At 39.7% G+C, this 21,955-nt stretch overlaps 1 protein-coding gene across 47 annotated transcripts in view; it reads left to right on the forward strand.

Annotated features, from left to right (window-relative positions):
• The window catches only part of IFT81 (intraflagellar transport 81), a 90,173-nt gene that overhangs the window by 53,666 nt on the left and 14,552 nt on the right, over positions 1–21,955 (forward strand). For all 47 annotated transcript variants that reach the window (XM_077954963.1, XM_077954924.1, XM_077954930.1 and 44 more), the window contains 3 exons: positions 47–196; positions 10,808–10,936; positions 12,486–12,575. In XM_077954963.1, coding sequence (XP_077811089.1) covers positions 47–196; positions 10,808–10,936; positions 12,486–12,575 — 369 coding nt within the window. The remainder of the gene's footprint in view (positions 1–46; positions 197–10,807; positions 10,937–12,485; positions 12,576–21,955) is intronic.

The following is a 21,955-nucleotide window of genomic DNA, read 5'->3' on the forward strand; positions in this document are numbered from 1 at the left end:
TACTACTTTTCTATTCATTGGATTACATACTGTGTTTCTTTTACAGTTCAAACGATATGTCAGTAAACTTCGAAGCAAGAGTACAGTTTTCAAAAAGAAACATCAGATAATAGCTGAACTTAAAGCTGAATTCGGTCTCTTGCAGAGGACTGAAGAACTTCTTAAGCAACGTCATGAAAATATTCAACAACAACTGGTAATATGGTATTTTCTTGGGCTACTATAAATACAAATGCCAGGAGATTTATGGGTTACAGCTTTATACTGAGGTCATTGTTTTTACTGGAAAAATCATAAAAGTATTACTTTTCTCTGCTTAATTACAGACATGTCATAAGTTGATTCATTTATTTTTAATGTAGCAGTAAGCACTGGCTTTTGTGTGTGTGCTGACTTTGGGGTTATTAATAGAATAACTTGAATTCCAAGTAGGTTTTTTCTTTTGGTTAGTTAATATGAGTAAAATTATCATACCAAGAGAGTGACTGTAAAATTCTTTTTTATCATGGCCTGCTGGGCAGGAATTTCTAAGCAGCCACTTCCAAGAAGCTTTGGAAAGAAATATCCAGGAAAGTGCTGTGTGGAAGTCTGCTTCCAGGCTTATTCCTTATGTGTTTGTGCCTTGGTTGTCTGAGAAGAGTTAAACCCAAAGTAGTCCAACAGCAAGGTTGTTCTAATTGTAGATGCCAGTTCCTCAGGGTTTTCTTCATTGGCTTTTATTTTTTCTTTCACCAATGGGGAAACTGTTTCATCTGGGTGCTGGTTTACCAGCTAGCAATAATCTGGTAGAGGTAAGTGCAATTTCAACCTGTTGTGTTTCCTTTTAACTGGCAGTATGAACTGTCTCATGCTGATGAGTATTATTTGCTTTTAGGGAACTTAAGGTTGAAAATTTACTGTGAATCAACATGGATTCTAACAGCACTAACTTTAAAACTGATAGTAGTAACTACATTATTGTTTACTTCAAAATATTTTCTAATTTCTATTGTGATTTCTTTGACCTTTTGGTTATGGCTTAAAATCAAACATTTGGGGGATTTTCTAGTTACCTTTCTATTATGAATTTCTAGATTATTTTCATTGTGACCAGAGAGCACACTCTGATTTCAGTCCTGTGAAATTTGTAGTCTTGCATTATGGCCCAGTGTGTGGTCTGTTTTGGTAATTGTTTCATGTGCAATGAAAGGAATGTATATTCTGCAGTTGTTGGGAATAGTATTCTTTTTTTTTTTTTTTTTTTTTTGAGACGGAGTCTTGCTCAGTCACCCAGGCTGGAGTATAATGGTGCGATCTCGGCTCACTGCAAGCTCCGCCTCCCAGGTTCACACCATTCTCCTGCCTCAGCCTCCCGAGTAGCTGGGACTACAGGTGCCCACCATCACGCCTGGCTAATTTTTCGTATTTTTAGTGGAGATGGGGTTTCATCGTGTTAGCCAGGATGGTCTTGATCTCCTGACCTCGTGATTCGCCCACCTTGGCCTCCCAAAGTGCTGGGATTACAGGCATAAGCCACTGCGCCCGGCCGGGAATAGTATTCTAAGTATGTCAATTCAGTCAGTATGTTAGCCATGATATTCACATCTTCCATATTCCTGTTGATTTTTTGTCTGCCTGTTCCATCAGTTACTGAGATAAGTGTGTTAAAAATCTCTAACTATAATTATTGCTTTGTTGCTTTTTTTAGTTCCATCAGTTTTTGCTTTATATTTTTTTTCTTAAGTTGGGTTCCTAGAAGCAGAGCTCGAGAAGGGAATTCTTTGTGCTAGTGATTTATTGAGGGAGTACCTTCGGAAGGAGGGGAGTGAGGGAAGCAGATGAGGCCACAGAAAAAAGCCAAGCAAGAAAAAGACATGGTCTGAACTGGAGTTGGCTTCATTCTGATCCCATGATCAACTTTGGAACAAGTTGCACTGGAGTCGATTCCACCTTGATGCAAGGGGGCTGGCCTTTTGTACCCCATGGCAGTCAGTCATTTGGCTGTGGTCAGGTATAACCTCTTAGGCGAGACACCTCCCATTTGGCTGAGGGCACTCTCTGGAGAAGAGTGTAACTATGAGCTATTTAGCAGTCAACACTCATAACAGTTTGCAAATGAGGTCTGAGTGGGGCACCAGCAACATCTACTACAGTTCACCCCTTGCACTAGTAGAATCTACTTGTTTGTCGCATTAAATTTACTCCACCCAGCTATAGCTTCTATAGGATTCTGGTTGGTCACAATTTCTAGGAAAACTTATAGGAGAAAGATTAGAGAGACAAATGGAAACTCTCATTGCTACATTTGGTTCCAAGGACATAACTGATATTCAACATCTCCTTCCTTTACTGTCTATTCTAGAGTTCCCTCACCTCAGCTAGCACCTCCTCTGGTTTAGATGACTTACTTGGTGGGATGACCCAGTTCCTCATCCTTGAGAAGTGTGAGACTCTAGTAATCATGCCCTTACCAGGCCATGGTTGCTATACTTCCCCATTTACAGTTAAAACTGGGCATGGGAATACTAAGATATGCCCTAATGGATCATCTGAGTCCTAAATATATTTCTTTCTGTCCCTATTATATAGCAGCATCTATATAGCCTTATGATATCCTGCTTTCTTTGCCTGCTAGTCTATTGACATGAGGAGCCCAAGTGACCAGATGATAGTCAGAACATTAAATGTCAAGGGCCTCTTAACGTGCCTTCTGATGGAAGCATGCCCACTCTGGCAACCAGAACACCTATCTATACCCACAGAGCCTAAAGTTGTCTGGAAGGGAAGCATAATTCCCTAAAGTGGATCAATGGGGATCGTGGTTAGTGGTGACACCTATACTTTCATCTCATGGTTCTGAGACCTATGCTTTCTATTGAGAACATAGCACCATATCATGGGCATTGGTTTAAAGTGTACACCCCATCCTAAAGGTAGAACTCATTTTCATAGGCCATCCAGTTCCAAGCTGGGGCCTTACGTTTAAGACACTGGTCCACTATTCTGTCAGGCCATCAGCTTTCCAGATAGTGTAGTATGTGGTAAAATTACTGAATTATATGGTCATATGAAAGCTATCATACTTCCTTTGCTGTAAAGTGTATCCTTTGGTTTGAGGTGATATTATGTGAGATTCTACGTCAGTAGACTGAATGCTCTTAGCCCTTGGATAGTACTGCTGGCTGAAGTACAATGGGCAAGAAAGACAAACCTATACCCAGAATATGGATCAGTCCCGTTAAGGATGAAATGTCACCCTTTTCAGGGCAGAAAGAGTCTGATGTTATTAAATTGACACAAAATAGGGGGTTGGTTTCCTCAAAGGATGATTCCATACCCAGAGCTCAGGATTGGTCTCTGTTGCTGGTGGGTCAGACGTTTGATATTGGCAGTAGCTAGATGAGCATGGATGAGAGAGAACCCATGCTGTTTGGCTCATACATAACTTCCATCTCTACCAACAAAGCCATTCTGTTTGTGAGTCCATTGTTTAAGCACTGTGTGGGCCAATGTCAGAGGCTGGCTGACATCTGCTGGCCAAATCATCCTTTCCACTTAGTTGTTCAGTGCCTCTTTTGCAGTGGACATTTTCTGGTTTCCATGTAATGAAAAGATCTTTATACTTAGTGCCTACACCCATAGGTTCATCCACATGCCTCTTTCCTGGACCTCCTTGTCCTTGCTGTCTTGCATCTTCCAGGGCCTTGACCGACAAGCTGAGCCATTTGCCACTGCCCAGAGGATACAGGATAATCTGGGGATTCAAGGTTCTCAAGTGGGTCTATCCATATACCCACATCCCAGACTCAGCACCCTTTTTCTTCTCTTTTCTTCCGTGACTTTGGCATAGAATATTTGCCTAGACTAAGAATTCAACTTTCTCTGGAGTTTTGCCAGTCTTAAAATTAAGTCCTGTGCCTGGTTTTCAGCTCCCTCTGCCCTTTAGCCATGGGAAATGAGGGTTTCTTTAAAGCCCTTAAGGAGGTTCTCTAACTTGATTACTTTGCTTTAAATTACAAATTAATGGATTTGAGCCTGTTATCTCTTCAACCATCAGTGGAGATTAGTGATAGCCACCCCAATTCCATAGTCCTTATAGTTACTATTTCTCCTCAAATGCCAGAAACATTACACTGTCTAGTACATCTTTGTATCAGTTCAGATCCTCCAAGAAGCAGACATTGAGATGGGATTACATGTACAAGAGATTTATTGAAGGACACACTTAAGAAGGATAAAGGGAAGGGAGCAGGAGGAGGCAGGGAAAGCCTTCAGGCTCTGATCCAGGTCTGACACCTGTGAAAGGAGAGGGCAAAGGAAGGAAGATTGGGTAGAAATAGCCTCAAACTTCAGCACAACTCTGAGAAAGTTTTGGTCAGGTTAATGAAGGGTTCCTGAGCCAGTCACCTATTAGAGGAGTCCCTTGTCAGGCAGGACTGGGCCAACACTAGTACTACTGCCGTGCTCAGTCATTGGCTGAGAGCAGCTCCAGGGAAGCATAGCGTTGGTGCAAACATGGTGATGAACCCAAAGGGGCAGCAGCTATGGATGTCAGTCAGCTCTGTTCCCCTCAGCCAACTCTCTTGAAAGCAATCTGAGCCATAAAATTTTGCTTGCCACTACAATCCCCATCCACCTGTATTCTTCTTCCCCAATTCACCACAAGTGAAAGTCTTATTAGTTGCACTGCTACAACATACCCAGGACTGTCAGTACTCTACCTGCCACAGTGATAGAGTCCTTAGTTCCATTTAGCCAGTGAGTGATTGCACTCTAGTGCTTATGCCAGAGATTACAATATACACCCTTGACTGATTACAGTCTTCACTAATTTTTTTTTTTTTTTTTTTTTTGTGACAGAGTCTCTCTCTGTTGCCCAAACCGGAGTGCAGTGACATGATCTCAGCTCACTGCAACCTCCACCCCCCAGGTTCAAGTGTTTCTCCTGCCTCAGCCTCCCAAGTAGCTGGGACCACAGGAGTGTGCCACCACACCCGGCTATATTTTTGTATTTTTTTTTAGTAGAGACAGGGTTTCACCATGTTAGCCAGGATGGCCTCGATCTCCCGACCTTGTGATCTGCCCGCCTCAGCTTCCCAAAGTGCCGGGATTACAGGTGTGAGCCACCACGCCCAGCCAGTCTTCACTAAATTTTTACTTTTGCCGTGTCCTGGGCAATGCAAGAACCTAAAACACTTTAACTTTGTTTACCACCTTCCCATATTTAGTGCTATTGTTGATAATATTTTTTTAATTCTAAGTACAGTTTTCTTGAGAAAGGGTCTTGTTATGTTGCCCAGGCTGGAATGTAGTGGTACAGTCAGAGCTCACTGCAGCCTCAACCTCCTGGGCTCAAGTGATTCTCCCGAGTACCTGGACTACAGGCATGCACTACCACACCCAACTAATTTTTGTGTGTATTTTTTTCAGAAATGGGGTCTCACTATGTTGTCCAAGCTGGCCTCAAACTCAGGGGCTCAGGCAATCCTCCTACCTCAGCCTCCCAAAGTGCTAGGATTACAGGTGTGAGCCACTGTGCCTGGGCCTAGATAGAATTTAAATCGTACATGATATTATATTCAATATTATTCTAGATTATCTACCTGTTTACTCTTTTCATGGTTCTTCTTTTCTTCCTTCATCTTTCTTCTATTGGTATCTCCCTAATGAGCTCACCTTAAGTATTTCATTTAGTTCAGGTCTGCTGAAATCTCAGTTTTTGTTTTTCTTAAGACACCTGTGTTCTACCTTCATTTTGAAACACATTTTTACTGAATGTAGAATTTTTGGTTGGCAGCTATTTTCTTTCAGCACTTTAAAGATTTTTTTTTTTTTTTTTTTGGAGACGGAGTCTCGCTCTGTTGCCCAGTCTGGAGAGCAGTGGCCGGATCTCAGCTCACTGCAAGCTCCGCCTCCTGGGTTCACGCCATTCTCCTGCCTCAGCCTCCTGAGTAGCTGGGACTACAGGCGCCCGCCACCTTGCCCGGCTAGGTTTTTTGTATTTTTTAGTAGAGACGGGGTTTCACCGTGTTAGCCAGGATGGTCTCGATCTCCTGACCTCGTGATCCGCCCATCTCGGCCTCCCAAAGTGCTGGGATTACAGGCTTGAGCCACCGCGCCCGGCCAAAGATTTAATTCCATTTTCTTCTGGCTTCCATTATTTATTTCATAACATCAACTGTACATCTTGTTTTTTTTTCAAGGTAGTCTGTTATTCTCTGGTTGTTTTTAAGATCTCTCTGTGTTTGGTTGTTCAGTAGTTTTACTATGACTTTTCTAGGTGTGATTTTCTTTTTTATTCACTTGGCTTAGGGTCTGTGAAGCTTCTTGAATATGTGGCTGGATGTCTTTGTTCATTTTTGAAAAGTTCTCAGCCATGTTTATTTATTTATTTACGTCTTTCTTTCTTTCTTTTTCTTTTTTTTTTTTTAAAGACAGGGTCTCACTCTGTTCCCCAGGCTGGAGTGCAGTGGTATGATCTCAGCTCATTGCAGCCTCGACTTCCTGGGCTCAGGCAATTCTCCCACCTTAGCCTCCTAAGCAGCTGGGACCACAGGCCTGAGCCACCATGCCCAGCCTTTGTGTGTGTGTGTGTGTATTTTTGGTAGTTTTTTTAGAGACAGGATTTTGCCATGATGCCCAGGCTGGTCTTGAACTCCTAGGTCCAAATGATCCACCTGCCTCAGCCTCCCAAGGCTGGGGTTACAGGCATGAGCCACCATGCCCAGCCCAGTATTTCTTCAATTATTACTACAATCTTATTCTGTCCTCTTTCACTTTAACTCCAACTACATGCATGTTGGACATTTTCACCATTTTCCATGTATTTCTTATGGGCTTAGTGTTTTTCTTTTTCTTTTTTTCATTTTCTATTATTTTTTTCCTCTCTGTGATTCAATCTGTATTTTTTTCTACTGTGCTATTTTCCAGTTGATTAATCTTCTTCTTTTTTGTGTGTCTCATCTGTTATTTAATTCATTTGTTGAATTCTTAATATCAATTATTATATTTCTCAGTTTTAGAATTTCCATATGATTCAATTTTATAGATTGCAGTTATTTGTAACATTCAACTTTTTGTTTATTTTCTTGAATATATTAATCACAGCTATTTTAAAGTTCATGTCTGAAATTTATTTGAGCACCTATTTCTGTCGTCTGTTTTTTGTTTTTGTTTTTTTTTTCGAGACAGAGTCTCACTCTATCACCCAGGCTAGAGTACAGTGGTGTGATCTTGGCTCACTGCAACCTCTGCCTCCTGGGTTCAAGTGATTCTCCCACCTCAGCCTCCTGAATAGCTGGGACTACAGGCACCCACCACCACACCCGGCTAATTTTTTTGTATTTTTAGTAGAGACGGAATTTCACCATGTTGGCCAGGCTGGTCGTGAACTCCTGACTTTAAGTGATCTGCCCTTCTCGGCCTCCCAAAGTGATGGGATTACATGCGTGAGCCACTGTTCCTGGCCATGTATTTTTTTCTCTTGATTTTCATTCATTTGGGCCTATTACTTTGCTTACTTAGTAATTTTTTTATTGAATGTTGGGTGTAAAGTGTCGTTAAATTTTAGAAGCTCTGACTATATTTGTTTTTAATTTTTTATTGAATGTTGGGTATAAAGTGTCATTAAATTTTAGAAGCTCTGACTATATTTGTTTTTAATTTTTTATTGAATGTTGGGTATAAAGTGTTGTTAAATTTTAGAAGCTCTGACTATATTTGTTTTTAATTTTTTATTGAATGTTGGGTATAAAGTGTCATTAAATTTTAGAAGCTCTGACTATATTTGTTTTTCTATAAGGAGGATTTAATTTTTTTCTGGAAAGTTACCTTGATCAAGTTGAGAGTAGGTTTTTTTGTTTGTTTTTTTTTCCTTAAGCTGGTATTTCTCCAGTTTTCTCTTAATCCAAAGATACAGTTCTTATACTTGTGGTAGAGACTTTAGGAAGTGGTCCTTACTCCAAGGATGTAGGTCTTACTCCTAGGTTATAGCCCTTCTAAGGAGTAGACCTTCTAGGTTTTCAGTTGATAATGTGAGGCATTTACCAAAGCTGGTGCACCCTGGCAAGTCTTGAATTCCTACCTTCATCTCTCTAGTACTGTGAGACTGCTACAATCTTTGCTCAGCTCTTTAATAACCCATCTGCTGATTCCCACTTGGTTTTTGAGAGTCTTACTCTGCTTGTGCATATCCTAAGATTTGGTAATGCCTAAAGAGGAAACTGCATACAGAATTTGGGGCTAATTCTCTTTAGGTCCCAGTCCCGCTGACAGGCCAAAATCTTAACTCTTCTTCCATTCTGCCTTTCCTTGTCTTTCTTTCCTTTTGGTTCTTTCATTCTCTTCTGCACTCTCTTCAATACAGTTTTCACACTTACCATTCCACTGAAATATCTTTTGTCAGGCCGTGCACAGTGGCTCACACCTGTAATCCCAGCACTTTGGGAAGCCAAGGTGGGTGGATCACGAGGTCAGGAACCCAGGAGTTGGAGGTTGCAGTGAGCCAAGATCACGCCACTGCACTCCACCCTGGGTGACAGAGCGAGACTCTGTCTCAAAAAAAAAAAAAAAAAAAAAAAAAGGCCAGGTACGGTGGCTCACGCCTGTAATCCTAGCACTTTGGGAGGCCAAGGCGGGCAGATTACGAGATCAGGAGATTGAGACCATCCTGGCTAACACAGTGAAACCCCGTATCTACTAAAGAATACAAAAAATTAGCCAGGCATAGTGGCAAGTGCCTATAGTCCCAGCAACTCAGCAGGCTGAGGCAGGAGAATGGCGTGAACTCAGGAGGCGGAGGTGGCAGTGAGCCGAGATTGCACCATTGCACTCCAGCCTGGGCAACAGAGTGAGACTCCATCTCAAAAAAAAAAAAAAAGTCTTTTGTCATGTCACTAATACCTTCACATTGCCAAATCCAATGATTAATTATTAGTCCTTTTCTTACTTGACCTAGTAGCAGCATTTAGCATAGTTGATCACTCCACCTTCCTGTAAAACAACTTCTTCTGTCTTCTAAGACACTACACTTCCCTGGTTTTTCTTCCAAACTAACACTCCTATTCCTATTCCGTTACTGATTTCTTATCATTTCTTTAAAGTTTAAATGTTAGGGTTCCCTAGGCGTAGCCCTTGGATCTCCTTTCTATCTTTACTTCCTTGGTGATCTTATCCTGTCTCATGGTTGTAAAGGCCCCCTCTTATATTGTGACAACTCACCAATTTATATCTCCAGCCTAGATTTCTCCTCTAATTCCAGTCTGGTTTTTTTTTTTTTTTTTTTTTTTTTTGAGACGGAGTCTCACTCTGTTGCCCAGGCCGGAGTGCAGTGGTGCAATCTCGGCTCACTCCAACCTCCACCTCCCGGGTTCAAGTGATTCTCTTGCCTCAGCCTCCCAAGTAGCTGGGATTACAGGTGCCCACCACCACATCCGGCTAATTTTTATATTTTTAGTAGAGACAAGATTTTGCCATGTTGGCGAGTCTGGTCTCAAACTCCTGATCTTAGGGGATCCTCCTGCCTCAGCCTCCCAAAGTGGTGGGATTACAAGTGTGAGCCACCAGGCCTGGCCTAATTGCAGTCTTACACATATAGCATCTTGACCTCTCCATTTTGATACCTAATATATATTTCAAATTTTTAACATGTCCAAAAATAAACTTCTGATCTGCACCACCTCCTCAAACTAGTCCCCATTCTTCTTCATCTCAACAAATGGAAGCTTCATCCTGTTAGTCTCTCAAGTCAGAAACCTTGAACTCATTCTTTATCCCTTACTTTTGTTCACATCCCTACATCTAATTTTCACATTATCTTGTTGGATGTGCCTTCAAAAGAACCATTTCTCATTACTTCTGTCACCACCACCCTGATTCATGCTACCATTTTCTCTAACTTGAACTATTGAGACGGTCTTCTAATTGTTCTCCCTGCTCCTACCTAGCCTGATCTCAGCACGGGTGTTAAAGTGATCATTTTTAAATTGCCCTAACTCTGAACCTTTCAACAGCCTCCCATCTCATTTTAAATAAAACAAAGCTGTTTCATCGGCTTAAAAATAAGATAACAATATAACTTATTATCTAAACTAGGATACTTTTTAGGGAGTGCAAGGGACAGTAGATATACACTGAGACCTAGCAAACCAGCTGAGCAACATGTAACCCCTCCTTTATCCCCACCTTATTCTCACTGCACCTCCTTACTGTTTCTTGAACTGGCCAAGTTTGCTCCCAGCTTTTGCACTTGCTGATTCCCTCACTTCCTACAGGGCTTTGCTCAGATGTCATCTTCTCGGGATCATCTTCTCTAACCACCTTGTGGTTATACTATATTTATTTATTTACTTATTTACATATTGCTTATTTATTCCCACCAGTAGTAAGCTCTGTGAGGGAAGGGATCTTTTTTTCCTGTTCTATTTGCTGCTGTATAGCTGGTGCCTAGAACTGTGCTTGGCACATTTAAATATATAATAAATATTGGATGAGTGAACAAATGCAAGTATAGCTAATCATTTGAGAATTCATTCTTTCATCAAATGTTTATTGAATGTATCCTATGTTTTAGGTTCTGTGCTAAGTACATAACATTATTATAAAGTCTACAATTAGAAATACTTCCTATGTACCTGAAGATACCATAGGTTTATGATATATAAAGGCTTGTAATTGAATGAACTAATAATTGAAGTCCACGAAGATTGTCCTTTAGGATTCTAAACTAATTCTATTTACAATTTTTTGTTATGTATGAAATTTGTATATTTCTTATGGGAGCCAGCAAGGTTTTGACACGTTTTGTGGCCTTTTTATTTTTCACTTATAGCAAACTATGGAGGAGAAAAAGGGTATATCCGGATATAGTTACACCCAGGAAGAGCTAGAAAGAGTATCTGCACTGAAGAGTGAAGTTGATGAAATGAAAGGACGAACATTGGATGATATGTCTGAAATGGTGATGATACTTTTATTTAAATTTTCTTTTATTGTGTAGCTAGAAGGCAGGTGTTTTGTTTTTATTTTCAGTGAAACATTCACCTGTTAATTTCTGCACATTATATTCTTTCATCTTTTTTTTTTTTTTCAGAGTCTCGCTCTATTGCCCAGGCTAGAGTGCAGTGGCATGACTTTGGCTCACTGCAACATCTGCCTCTGGGTTTCGAGTGATTCTCATGCCTCAGCCTCCTGAGTAGCTGAGACTACAGGTGTGTGCCACCATGCCCGGCTAATTTTTGTATTTTTAGTAGAGACAGGTTTCACCATGTTGGCCAGGCTGGTCTCAAACTCCCAATCTTAGGTGCTCCACCTGCCTCAGCCTCCCAGAGTGCTGGGATTACAGGCATGAGCCACTGCACCTGGCCTTATCTGTCTTTATCAATCTCTTTTAAATTTTTTTCATTCTAGTAAGGTTGTTTAAATTCTAATTGTTTATGCATTTTCTGTTTTTTTAATGTGCAAAAGTTATATAACATTAAATAAATATTTAAGAAGAAAAATAAGTTTTCCCAGATCATACCACCCTAATAGAATTATTTAATTGCTGTGTATGTTCTTAGAATCTTTTCATTTTCAGGACTGGTATTTAATCAGGATGTACTAGTACACTTTCACCAGGCATTAAAATGTTGAAATCTTATATTACTTGTTGGTAAATAGCTGGCCCAAACCCTCAGAGTACCCCCCTCCAGTTGCCTTGCCCACATTGGCCATTCCCCCAGAACCCTCTGGATCTCATCACAATCTAACTCCTAAAAGGTTAGCATGTAAGACCCTGTATAGGCTGGGCGCGGTGGCTCACACTTGTAACCCCAGCACTTTGGGAGGCTGAGGTGGGCTGATCACTTGAGGTCAGGAGTTCAAGACCAGCCTGGCCAACATGGTGAAACCCTGTCCCTACTAAAAATACAAACATTAGCTGGGCATGGTGTCGCATGCCTGCAGTTCCAGCTGCTCAGGAGGCTGAGGCATGAGAATCACTTTAACCTGGGAAGCAGAGGTTGCAGTGAGCCAAGATCACGCCATTGTACTTCAGCCTGAGCAACCAAGCAAGACTCTGTCTCAAAAAAGAATAGACCCTGTTCATCTCTCTGACTGGTGTCCATTCTGATGGATCATTACTTATGCTATTTGGACTATACTGTAGTGTTTTGAATGTCACTCCATCTATATTTGTGTATATTTTTATGCCTACATAAATAATACATCATGATTAGAGTTGTATAAGGCAATTTTATAATTTATTTTATTTGTTCAATGTTTGATTATGAAGATTTTACCATAATGGTTTACAGTCTTGAAAATTGACATTTTGAATGATTAAATAGTCTAGTATTCCACCTTGCTGAGGAATCAGGATTTTCTAAAGCACTTCTCTGTTGTTTGGAACTGACATAATTTATAGTTTTTTACTCATATTTAACACTGAAATTAATATCTTTATGTATGTAGTATTTTTCTTCTTTTGAATTCTTTTTTAGATGTTACATTTTTTGTTTAAAAAACAGGTGAAAAAACTGAATTCACTGGTATCTGAAAAGAAGTCAGCTCTTGCCTCAGTTATAAAAGAGCTACGACAGTTGCGTCAAAAATGTCAAGTAAGTGAATTTGACTTTATGATACTTTTAGTATTCTATCTTATTCACATGTGCTAGTTAGAACCCTGAATATTTTACTTGGGTAATATAGAAAACAAATTATCATTATTATCTTATTGATAACGATTCTTCAAAAGAGAATTACAACGTGACATATAGGCCAGTTGTGTTGGCTTATGCCTGTAATCCCAGCACTTTGGGAGGCTGAGACAGGAGGATGATCACTTGAGCCCGGGAATTCGAGACCAGCCTGGCTAACAGCAAGACCTTGTCTCTACAAAAAATAAAAAAATTAGCTGAGCTTGGTGGCATGTACCTGTAGCCCCAGATTCTCGGGAGGCTGAGGTGGGAGGATTGCTTGAACCCAGCAGGTCAAGATTGCAGTAAGCCATGATCGTGCCATTGTACTCCAGCTTGGGTGATAGAATGAGACCCTGTCTCCCACCCCTCCCCAAAAAAATGACCTACAAAGGTTTTTGTTTAATTTATGCTGCTTATTTAGCCATAAATTATTGGAGGCAGGGGAGAAGGAGAAAAAGCAGTTTAAGCTGAAATCCTCAAATTCAGCCAGAGGAGATTTTTTTCTTTAAATCACATGGATGTTACAGCTATAAATATGAAGTCATACTCTTCTGTGTCCAGGTAAAAGCTCAGAGTCTGCCCACGAGTGGTAACAAGTTAACTTTAGGTTAATGAACTTGCACTGCGAGGAGGCATCGTGCACAGCAAACTATGATAGATTATGAGAAGTAATCAAATACCATTCCTTGGAAACTAGTTCTAACCACTGCTTTAAACATAAATTGTCAGAAGGTGAATGCCCTCTACAAATTGAGATCAGGTGGCCTCCACCATTTGACATTCACTGTTCTCTATTTTTAATACTATTTATTTTTTTAACTTGTTTAACTATATTTAATACTTGAAACTACAAAAATACATTATGACACTTTTAAAGAGCAGGAATACTTAAAAATACGTAACTTACTTTAATGGACAACCCTCAACTATTAGGAAATTTTATAGGGAAGTGTGAGTATATTTCCTTTGTATGGTACTTGCATTTTTTTCTAAATTTGAATATTAACAGCTGTTTGAATATTAGAGCATCACCACTGGATTAGTCTGTTCTCGCATTACTGTAAAGAAATACCTGAGACTGAGTAATTTCTGAAGAAAAAAGGCTTAATTGGCTCATGATTCTACAGGCTATACAGGAAGCATGATGCAGGCATCTACTCACCCTCTAGGGAGGCCTCAGGAAGCTTACAATCATGGCAGAAGGCAAAGAGGGAGCAGGCATATCACACGGCTAGAGCGGCAAGGGGGTGGGGGGAGGGGCCTCACACTTTTAAACAATGAGATCTTATGAGAACTCACTATCATGAAAACAGCACCAAGAGAATGGGGCTAAACCATTCATGAGAATTTCACCCGCACAATCCAGTCACCTCCCATCAGGCCCCACCTCCAACATTGGAGGTAGCAGTTTGACATGAGATTTGGGCAGGGACAGAGATCCAAACCATATCAACAATGAAAGATGTCTAACTTAAATTTATCTAAATCTTTTATAGTCATCTAGAATTAGAATAGCATTTTGAAAAGTTGTATGTTTATTTTCTTAGGAGCAGTTCTAGAAATTATATGTAATTAAATGGAATAATTATGTATAATTGCTAATATGTAGGAAAAAACTGAAATATTCATATTTTATTTTATTCATTTAATTTTTTTAAGTAGAGACGGAGTCTACTGTTGCCTAGGCTGGTCTCGAACTCCTGGGCTCAAGCAGTCCTCCCACCTCAGGCTTCCAAAATGCTGGGATTATAGGCATGAGCCACCACACCTAGCCTGTTTATATTTTTGAGTATGTAATCTGATAATTTTTAGTTTCCATGAAATAACTATTGTTTATTACTTTTTCATATAAAAGTAAAATCATGTTCTTAGCAATAATTAAAGCTATACAGAGTTATTTAAGGAAAAGAATAAAAATCATTTCTTTCAGCATCCCCAGCACATGACTTAACAGCTCCATATGTATTTTCCAGAAATTTTCTGAGAATTAATGAACAGATAATTATTTAGTAACTACCTTAAATTTGTTCTCCACACTTTTGTTCTACTTTCTAAAAACAAAAGCTTTTTTCAGGAGGTGGGAGGACTGAAATCAACCTTGACTGATACCAAGATCAAAATATCTGCTTTCTTTTTTTTAACATTTGGTTGCTGTACTTTTTTTACCCACCTTATACTTTCCACTTTTAAAAAAGGTATTTTGTTTCTGGTGTGTCTCTTGAATAGATCTTGAGTTAGGTTTTGCTATGTCATGTCATCTGAAAGGTTTATTTTAATAGGTATATTTATATGTTAATATGCAAATACATTTGGTTTGGGTGGCATTACTTTATGCTTGGCTTTAAATTTTAAAGCCTACAAAAAATCTTCTCCTCCTTTTTCCCCTCCTCATTTATCCCCCGACTTCTCTCCCTCATGTGTGTGTTCTGGCTTATGGTTTTAGTTTTAGCCTTTTAACTCTACTATTCATTATTTATTTCTTTAGATGGCATCTATTAATCCCCACTGTGAGAAGTCATGAAATTGGTATATTTCTTGTTCCTCCTCCCTCCCTTGCCTCTCCTCTAACACCTGATTTTAGTAGATTGTATTGTCTTAGTGTTTGCCGTTATACCTGGAATATGCTTATACTATGACTTGTTAGCTTTAAATGATATTCTTTGACATTTCCCCACCCACCCCTAGCAATTAAAACAATGAGGAAACCAGCTTACTTATTCTACCTTCCACCTTCTTTTCCCCTTCTTCTTCCTGAAGGCTTTGTTGTATCATTTCTAACTTGTCACTGCATATAACATTTACATTCTCTTCTATTACCCTACTGCTTACTTTGGTTTTCAGCTCTAGACCTGTAATTATTAGATCCAGTGCTCATTACCAATCCACTGACTGCCCCTTGTCTCACTTCTCTTTTGATTGCCTGGAACTTGTCCTCTAGTTAAGTCCTCAAAAAAGACTCATAAGAACAATATTCCCTGATGAGTTCTTGCATGTTCTAGTTTATTGCCTAAACATTTCAACAGCCATTTGACTATTAGATCATGCTTTCTTTCCTTGAGGATTTTTTTAAGTGTAGCTCCATAGTCTTCTAGGGTTAAATGTAGCTATGGAGAGATCCGAGGCCTACCTAATTTTTTTGGGAACTTGATCTTGAAAAGAATGTCTATTTTCCAGTTGTTGAGTACAGGGTTCTCCATGTGTTCATCAGATCAGGCTTATAAAAGTGTGTTCTAAACTTCCTAGTGAATGAGTAAAATGTTTCACTGAAACTTTTTCAGATGAAAAGAGTTGTGTAGGTGGATGCTGGTAATGGTTGCCTAACATTATGAATGTGCTTAATGCCAACTGAATTGTACAGTTAAAAAATGGTTAAAATGGCAAATTTTGTTATGTGTATTTTATTACACCAAAAAACAAAACAGACTGGGTGTGGTGGCTCATGCCTGTAATCCCAGCACTTTGGGAGGCCAAGACGGGTGGATCACTTGAGGTCAGGAGTTCGAGACCAGCCTGGCCAACATGGTGAAACTCTGTCTCTACCAAAAAATACAAAAATTAGCCAGCCATGGTGGCACACATCTGTAGTCCCAGCTACTCAGGAGGCTGAGGTGGCAGAATCACTTGAACCTGGAAGGCAGAGGTTGCAGTGAGCTGAGATTATGCCACTGCGCTCCATCCTGGGTGACAGAGTGAGACTCCATCTCAAAAAAAGAGAAAACAAACAAAATCTTCCCGGTTAAAAAACGAAAGCCAGCCCAGAGTAATGGCACATGCTTATAGTCCTAGCTACTCAGGGGCCAAGGCAGGAGGATGACTTGAGCCTAGGAGTTCAAGACCAGCCTGGACAACGTAGTGAAACCCTGTCTTTAAACAAAGAAAGAAGAAAAAAAAAACTTCCTGTTGAATTTTATGTTCTGTCTTTATTTTTAAACTTTATTCCTTATTACGGTACATAACGGTTTTTGCCTCAGAGTATTATTTTGTCTACTATTAAAGCGTATATGCCAGCTTTCTTATGATTAGTATCGCTTCTTATTTCTGTTTGCTTTCAGCTTCCTATGTCCTTATTTTTGTCTTATATATGTCTCATAAATAGCATGTAGGGCCAGGCAGCAGTTGCTCATGCCTGTAATCCTAGCACTTTGGGAGGCTGAGGTAGGAGACTCTTGAGCCCAGGATTTCAATACCAGCCTGGGCAACATAGTGAGACTCCATCTCTACAAAAAGTAGAAAAATTAGCTGAGCATGGGAGCACACACCTATAGTCTTAGCTACTTAGGAGGCTGAGGCAGAAGGATAACTTGAGCCCAGGAGTTCAAGGTTGAAGTGAGACATGATAGCACCACTGCATCCAGCCTGGGTGACAGAGTAAGACCTGCACTCTAGGTAAATAGGTAGGTAGGTGGGTGGGTAGATAAGTAGATAGATAGGTAGGTAGGTAGGTAGGTAGGTAGGTAGGTAGGTAGGTAGATAGATAGATAGACAGATAGATAGATAGATAGATGTATTTTGTGTGGGTGTAGTTTCTTACATCCAGTTTGAGAATCTGTCTTTCAACTGGCAAGTTTAATTCCATTTATGTTTACTCTAATTTTTGAAGCATTTGAATTTTTTTCTATTTTGTACATCCTATTATTTAGTGTGTTTTCTCTTGCTTTTTTTTTTTTTTTACACCATCCATTGTACCAGTTCTGTTTTCTTTTCTCTTTTTTTCCTTTTTTTATCTTTGATTCTCATATGATTTACTGTTAGGTTTTTATCATATATATATATTTCTCACTTAACAAAGTCTAAAATTGTTAACATCTCCACAATACAGGAACCTTAGAATAATTTGACACCCTCTTCTACCTTACGTGTTTTGTTATCCTCTGGCATTTTATTTATTTATTTGTTTTATTTATTTATTTATTTATTTATTGAGACGGAGTTTCGCTCTTGTTGCCCAGGCTGGAGTGCAATGGCACAACCTCGGCTCACTGCAACTTCCGCCTCCCGGGTTCAAGCGATTCTCCTGCCTCAGCCTCCCAAGTACCTGGGATTACAGGCGTGCACCACCACGCCTGGCTAATTTTTTTTTTAGTAGAGACGGGGTTTCTCCATGTTGGGCAGGCTGGTCTTGAACTCCTGACCTCAGGTGATCCACCAGCCTTGGCCTCCCAAAGTACTGGGATTACAGGTATAAGCCACCGCACCCAGCCCTTACTTCTTTATTTGTACATCTCTGAAAGTAGTTGTCATGGTGGTTGTTAGCATTATAATAACAACTTTATATAATCATTTCCTGTTTAGATTTACCTATATATTTAGAAGTTTTCACCATCACTGCTTGCATTTTACTCCTTATTTCTGGATTCAGTTTTCTTTTTCCTGAAATACAATTTCCTTGTTTTATGTGTGTGCATATGTGTGTGTTTAGTGTTCTCAGTAAAGAATCATTACAATAAGTAAACCATCTTTTTTTTTTCTTCTTAAATAATGGTGTGGTCAGAAAAAAAAATATTTTCATGCTTTCTTTTATTTTATTGAAGGGTCGGCTATCAGTTTATCATTTATTTTAGGTAATATCTTCCCTATAACTGGTTTTCATATTTTTATCTTTTTCTTTGGTGTTGTCCAAATTTCACTACCATGTTTTGAGTGTATATTGAATTTTATTCACTTTTGTGAATTTGTGTTTTGTGTCTTCCATGAATTCTGGAAAAAGTCTACATAATACCTTCAGATATTTTCTCTCCCATTTTTTGTGGTCTATTTTCCAACTACTTATATTAGAGATATGTTAGAGATATTTATTCTGTTCCCTGTTACTTAATCTCACTTTCATATTTTTGTCTGTGTTGAATTCTAGATAATTTCTTCAGCTCTGTGTTTTAGTTCATTCTTTTATTTCCTCAGTGGCATCTAATATTATGTTTATTCCATCCATTTAATTTTTAATTTCAATGACTGTCTTTTTCATTTTTATTTTTTCTCACTTTTTCTTTTTTTTCTTTTTTAGACAGTCTCACTCTGTAGCTCAGGCTGGAGTGCAGTGTTGTAATCTCAGCTCACTGCAACCTCCGTGTCCCAGGTTCAAGCTATCCTTCTGCCACAGCTTCCTGAGTAGCTGGGACTACAGGCATGCGCACCACGCCTGGCTAATTTTTGTATTTTTTGTAGAGACATGGTTTCACCATGTTGGCCAGGATGGTCTCAAACTCCTGACCTCAAGTGATCTGGCCACCTCGGCCTCCCAAAGTGCTGGGATTATAGGCATGAGCCACTGAACCTGGCCTCACTGTTTGTAGTCTTTTGATTTCAGTTCCTCCTTTATAGTTTTTATTATTTTAAATATACTTATTTAGTTGGCTTATTTCTAGTATCCTAAGTTCCTTTAGGCATAGTCCTGTTATTTATATCTTCTGTTTCTCACTCCTGATGAATTGATTTTTCCCTTACATGTTTTATACTTTGGGACTGTGAGCTTTCATTAATAGAATTTGTCTCTTGAATCCTGGCATCCAGGATGGAGGGTATGTCCCTCTACAATGGTTTTGCAGTGTTTTAGAAATATCACAAACTTGTGTTTTAGAAATATCACAAACTTGGAGCTAATATTGAGTTAATTTCTCAGCTTGGAAGTTCTTAGACCATGTAGATAGGGTAAATTCAAACTCCAGAGCTGCCTGAGGACAGCTATGATCACTATCACAGCTGCATAGTGATCAATTTGACCGTAAGACTTGTGACCAAAAAAGGATTTTATCAACTATAGCACCTTCATCTCATTGAGAGGCAAGCAGCTACCTAAGTACATAGGCTCTGCGGCCCCTTTTCCCATTTTGGATGTGACTTTCACCCTTGAGAGCCTTGGGTGTCTGTAGGTCACTTTGATACGTAGAAGCCACATCCCCTTTTCCCAGCAATCTTTTATTCTGTACTAGTGACCCCAACCCAGATGCAGTCCCACACAACAAAGGCAGCATACACATTACTCATCTGTGCTAACTATCCTGTTTCTAAGGAAACGGTGCAGCGGGAAACCATGCAAGGTCATTCTCAGGATGGTGTTAACCCTTTACTCACAGTTTCGCAGGTTGAAAACAACTTAAGATTTAACTCAGTTCTGACTTCCCACTCTGCACAGACCTAAGGCTTTGCATCTGCTCTGCCTGAACATTAAAATCACTATGTTACCAAGACTGCCATTACCAATTCCCTTCACCAAGGATAGCCATAATATTACCCTTTCTTTTTGGTCCTGTTAATTTCTTTTCTTTCTTTGAGAGTTCAGTTCAGCTCAGGATTTGAAAGGATGTTGCTCTCTTACCAAGCATTTGTAGATGCAGCCATGCATCACTTAATGATGAGGATGCATTCTAAGAAATGCATAATTGAGTGATTTCATCATTGTGCAAACACCATAGAGTGTACTTACACAAACCTAGATGGTATAGCCTACTCACATCTAGGCTATATGGTAGATAGCCTTTTGCTCCTAGGCTACAAACCTGTACAGCATGTGACTATACTGAATACTGTAGGCAATTATTACACAATGGTTAGTATTTGTGTATCTACACCCATCTAAACGTAGAAAAGGTACAGTAAAATTATAGTATAAAAGATTTAAAATGGTATGCCTTTATAGGGAACTTACCATGAATGGAGCTTGCAGGACTGGAAGTTTCTCTGGTTGAGTCAGTGAGTGAGTGGTAAGTCAATGTGAAGGCCTAGGACATTACTGTACACTATGATAGACTTTAGAAACACTGTACACTTAGGCTACTCTAAATTTATGTAAAATTTAAAAAAAAAAAAAAAACCTTAGCTTACTGTAGCTTTCTTGGCCAGGGGCAGTGGCTCACACTTGTAATCCCAACACTTTGGGAGGCTGAGGAAGGCGGATGATGAGGTGAAGAGTTCCAAACCAGCCTGGCCAACATAGCGAAACCCCGTCTCTACTAAAAACACAAAAAAATTAGCTGAGTGCGGTGGCACACGCCTGTAATCCCAGGTACTTGGGAGGCTGAGGCAGGATAATTGCTTGAACCTGGGAGGCGGAGGTTGCGGTGAGCTGAGATTGCGCCACTGCGCTCCAGCCTGGGCGACAGAGCGAGACTCTGTCTCGAAAAAAACTTTTAAAAACCTTTCTTACTTTATAAACTTCTAATTTTTTAAAAAAAATTTGACTTTTTTGTAATAACAGCTTAAAACACAACCACATTATATAGTGGTATGAAAATATTTTGTTTCTTTATATCCTTCTTTTATATGCTTTTTTCTATTTAAAGAAACATTTTGGCCAGGTGCAGTGGCTCATGCCTGTAATCCCAGCACTTTGGGAGGCAAAGGTGGGCAAATCACCTGAAGTCAGGAGTTTGAGACCATCCTGGCCAACATGGTGAAACTTTGTCTCTACTGAAAATACAAAATTATCTTGGCGTGGCGGCACATGTCTGTAGTCCCAGCTACTTGGAAAGCTGAGGCAGGAGAATCGCTTGAACCCGGGAGGCAGAGGTTGCAGTGCGTGGAGATCGTGCCATTGCATTTCAGCCTGGGCAACAAGAGCAAAACTCTGTCTCTAGAAGAAAAAAAGGTTAAAATTTTTTTTTTTTTTTTTTTTTTTTGAGATAGGGTCTTGCTCTTGTCGCCCAGGCTAAGTGCAGTGGCCCTTTGCAGCCTCAACCTCCTGGCCTCAAGCAGCTTTCTCACTTCAGCCTAAGGAATAGCTGGGACCACAGGCACATACCACCAAACCTGGCTAATTTTTATTGATTTATTTATTTATTTATTTTATAGAGGTGGGGTCTTGCTGTGTTGCCTGTGCTTGTCTCAAACTCCTGGGCTCAAGCGATCCACCCGCCTTGGCTTCCCATAGTGCTGGAATTACAAGAGTGTGCCACCATACCCAGCCTTTTTTCACTTTTTAAACTTTTTTGTTAAAAACTAAGACATAAACACACACCTAGGCCTACACAGCGTCAGGATAATCAATATCACTGTCTTCCACCTTGAAACATCTTGTCCCACTGAAAGGTCTTCAAGAGCGATAACACACATGAAGCTGTCATCTTCTATAACAATGCCTTCTTCTGGATGCCTCCTGAAGGACTTGCCTGAGGCTGTTTTACAGTTTACTTTTTATAAGTAAAAGCAGAACACTCTAAAATAACAATAAAAAATATAGCATAGTAAATACATAAACCAGTAACATAGTGGCTTATTATCATCAAGTATTATATACAGTACGTAATTGTATTGCTATACTTCTATACAACTGACAGTAGATTGATTTACACCAGCATCACTACAAA

This window comes from Macaca mulatta, chromosome 11, assembly GCF_049350105.2.
Source record: "Macaca mulatta isolate MMU2019108-1 chromosome 11, T2T-MMU8v2.0, whole genome shotgun sequence".
Taxonomy (NCBI): Eukaryota; Metazoa; Chordata; class Mammalia; order Primates; family Cercopithecidae; genus Macaca; species Macaca mulatta.